Source organism: Anas platyrhynchos, chromosome 32 (genome assembly GCF_047663525.1).
Source record: "Anas platyrhynchos isolate ZD024472 breed Pekin duck chromosome 32, IASCAAS_PekinDuck_T2T, whole genome shotgun sequence".
NCBI classification, from domain to species: Eukaryota; Metazoa; Chordata; class Aves; order Anseriformes; family Anatidae; genus Anas; species Anas platyrhynchos.
The window spans coordinates 1,594,829-1,597,884 of NC_092619.1; the positions used below are offsets into that span (position 1 = coordinate 1,594,829).

The 3,056-nt window shown below is 40.4% G+C and overlaps 1 protein-coding gene across 1 annotated transcript; it reads right to left on the minus strand.

The window, feature by feature from the left end:
* On the minus strand, positions 1-2,594 carry LOC140000491 (uncharacterized). Its single transcript, XM_072030384.1, has one exon. It carries the CDS (start codon positions 2,416-2,418, stop codon positions 748-750), a length of 1,671 nt encoding a protein of 556 aa, XP_071886485.1. The 5' UTR covers positions 2,419-2,594; the 3' UTR covers positions 1-747.
* Positions 2,595-3,056: the final 462 nt, after the last annotated feature.

Here is a 3,056-nt window from a genome sequence, read left to right on the forward strand (position 1 = left end):
GCAAATATTCAGATCTCACCCAAAGGCGTCCCAATGGGGGGGGGAAGAGAGGCTCAGCCCGTCGACTGATCCCAGGAGTCAGGAGGTCCTAAGGGTGTTGTATGTCCTCGGGATGGTATCTCCCCTGACGATGGTATCTTCCCTAACATCCCCTCTCTCTTGGGCCAATTTATATTATTTTCTATCTTTTAGGTGGAGCTTGAGTGGCTCTAGTCAAGCATATCTTAGTTATGATTGGTGTAAAGTTTTCCCGTCTCCGTTTAAAGTAATAGGCTCCGAGAAATTCAGAGTGCATGCTCAGTGAGGGGTGGTCGCACCTTGGAGGCGGGTAGCTTTTGGGATGGAGGTGTGTTTTGGTATTATAATGATATTATAATGAGCAAAAAGAACACTAGGGTACAGCATTTGTCAAAACGTGACAGGTCTTTGGCTTAGGGTGGCAAAAAGTGCTGCTTTGTGCACAAGAACAATAGAGGTCCCACCTGATCACAGAGCCTAGCCGTGGTGTCTCCACTCCACTCCACGCTCCGTGGTGTTCCTTAGAGCTAGCACACCAAGTTTCCCCAGCGCGATAGCATCTAAGGTTGGGAGCCTAGAGAACGCTCAGATAATGCAGTTATGCCCTACCCTGAAAGCCTCTTCAAAGCTGTACCTTTTCCTTAAAAACGTGAATGTTAGTTTTATTTTCCTAGTTACTTCAGGCATTTACACCACATAATCCACCCCGTGACTATAGTCACTCAAGCTTCACGACAGTTGAAATATGTCGGGGATATCACATACATTCTCGGATTGAGGTTTATCGAGTGTATGTACATTGTGTAGGGATGCTAAACGTTTCATCATAAACCAGAGTTTAACATACAAACTAATTGTCAGTATAAAACACAATACAGTGAGTATTAGCAGAACAATAACAGGGTGAAGCATCTTGTTGAAGATTCCCTTGGCAGCTGGCGACCATCCAAACAAAGTGTCCCACCAACGGTGTCTCTCATCTCTCTGCACTCTTTCCATCACTCGATGTATTTCTTGTGCATCATGGTGGACAGTAATCAGAGTCTTTTGTCCATTTTCTCGGACTTGTGTCATCAGCTGCTTCAGGTCCTCATGTACCAGCAATTTCTTCACCAAGGTGAGGTTCATTCCAATAGGAGTAGGCAGCAGTTCATGAAGCAGAATATAATTAGATGCAATAAGTTGATAAGAAGTGACAGGAGCTGAGTATTTAAAATCACATCCTAGAATTTTGGTAAAATTGCAAACACAGACATTAGAGTGATTACTGGTATCTACCACTGTATCATCTACGACTATAGAATCACAATGAGTTCTCATACAAACGCAACCTTTCCCAATATATATAAGTACAGTTTCAAGGGTTTCATTAGGATGTATCTCGAAGTGGCAAATATTTTGCTCAGTGTCAAGACAAATGTCTTGAGATTCCAGCGTGTTACTTTCACAGATGAAACCTTTTTGTTCACGCACAATGCATGCATTTACATCAATTGTTTGCCACTTTCCTCCCTTTTGATGGGCCCATACTTTATGTTCTTTAGGATAAAGTATAGTTCCATTATGATTGAGTCCTAATGCAATGATTGGATATACATTGTATACGGTGGCATTACTTATAGTAAGTATAAAGGCAACAATTTTATCATTTTCTGCATAATGGGTAAAGTTGACTAATTGCCACCAAGCTTGAAATTCTTTTTCAAATTCTGAAGCATTATCCCAAATCAATTTTCGAATTTCAGTGGGCAAAGTTCCTCCTTCTCCTTCTCTAATAATAGCTGCTGCTACAGATTGTATCCATAACTGCGCTTGGATACAGCTCAAGGCAAGGGAGGTATTGCCTTGGGCTTTTCCAAGGGCATTTACAATTAATTGATGATCATTTTCCTCAATTTGTTCCCAATGGGGTAAAATATCTGATAGAAGCCATTGATTTGCTCCTAAAGCCAATAAGGATGATTTTATTGGTTGTTCCAATTTCCTTAGGTCATCTGTAGTAGCAGTTACTCTACTCATTAAAACCTCAGCATCAATGCTATTTAATATACCTAATCCTGTCCCTAATAACCCAGTTGCATCCCGTGGCACGCGCTGAGATTGTTTTAGAGAACGTCCATGTAACCATGCTAACCAGCCGGTGTAGGCAGTTCTCAGAAAGGTGGTACATTTCGAGTTAATTTCAGAGATATTAATGTGCAGCGCTAGCTCTACCCTTTTTAGGGACCAACTAGGGTTAAAGAGAATTTGTTGTTGTCCCACATTTTTAATTATGTAAGGACCTGTTTTGAAGATGGAGGGAGTTAGACTAATGGGGGGCTGAGTTGGTTCATTTTCAAATATCTGCGGAGGCAGAGGCTTCTTATCCTTTGTAGTCGATGATGTTTCTGTATTAACCATGAATTCAAATAATATTTCTGTGCCTCTGTAACCCCAAAGACAGTACACAATTATAGGTTTAGTGAAAGTAAAATTGTACCAGCAATCAAAATTTGGTTCTGTTATTTTAGTACAATCAGTACTATAATTCTGTGGTCTAGTAGAATCAGTGTATACTGTTTTAATTTCAGTAGGCCGATTATAAGTGGATCCATTAGTTATTCGACAACCAATTTGTATTAGCTGGCCAGATGTGGCTTGAAGTTCAGCCATTTTTAGAGAATCATTCCAACTCCATTCATCTTTTGAAAATATTTTGTTTCCCTGTAAAACTAAGGTAGATAAATTTAGGCTCCTTTTGTTCTGAGGTGTTCCAATGATTGCGCTGTATCGTGATAACGCATGATTCCAAGGATCATCATAAGGTGTTATGGTGTCACTGGGTATATTTCTACTTCCATACTGCAGTATATCAAATGTAATGTATGGTGTTAGGTCAGGTGGTGTAGTTGGTTCAGGCTCAACCACATCTATTTTGAATCTAAATAGTAGTCCTGTACACCATGACTGCGACAGGCCTGAACCTGAGCAGTGTTGTTGCCATATACAAGTTACAATAGTGGGTTCTATCAGGGTAAAATTATACCAACAATCCCACT

Excerpts from the sequence above, each read along its gene's own strand:
- LOC140000491 (XM_072030384.1), bottom strand. The coding sequence starts at position 2,418 with ATGGTTAATACAGAAACATCATCGACTACAAAGGATAAGAAGCCTCTG.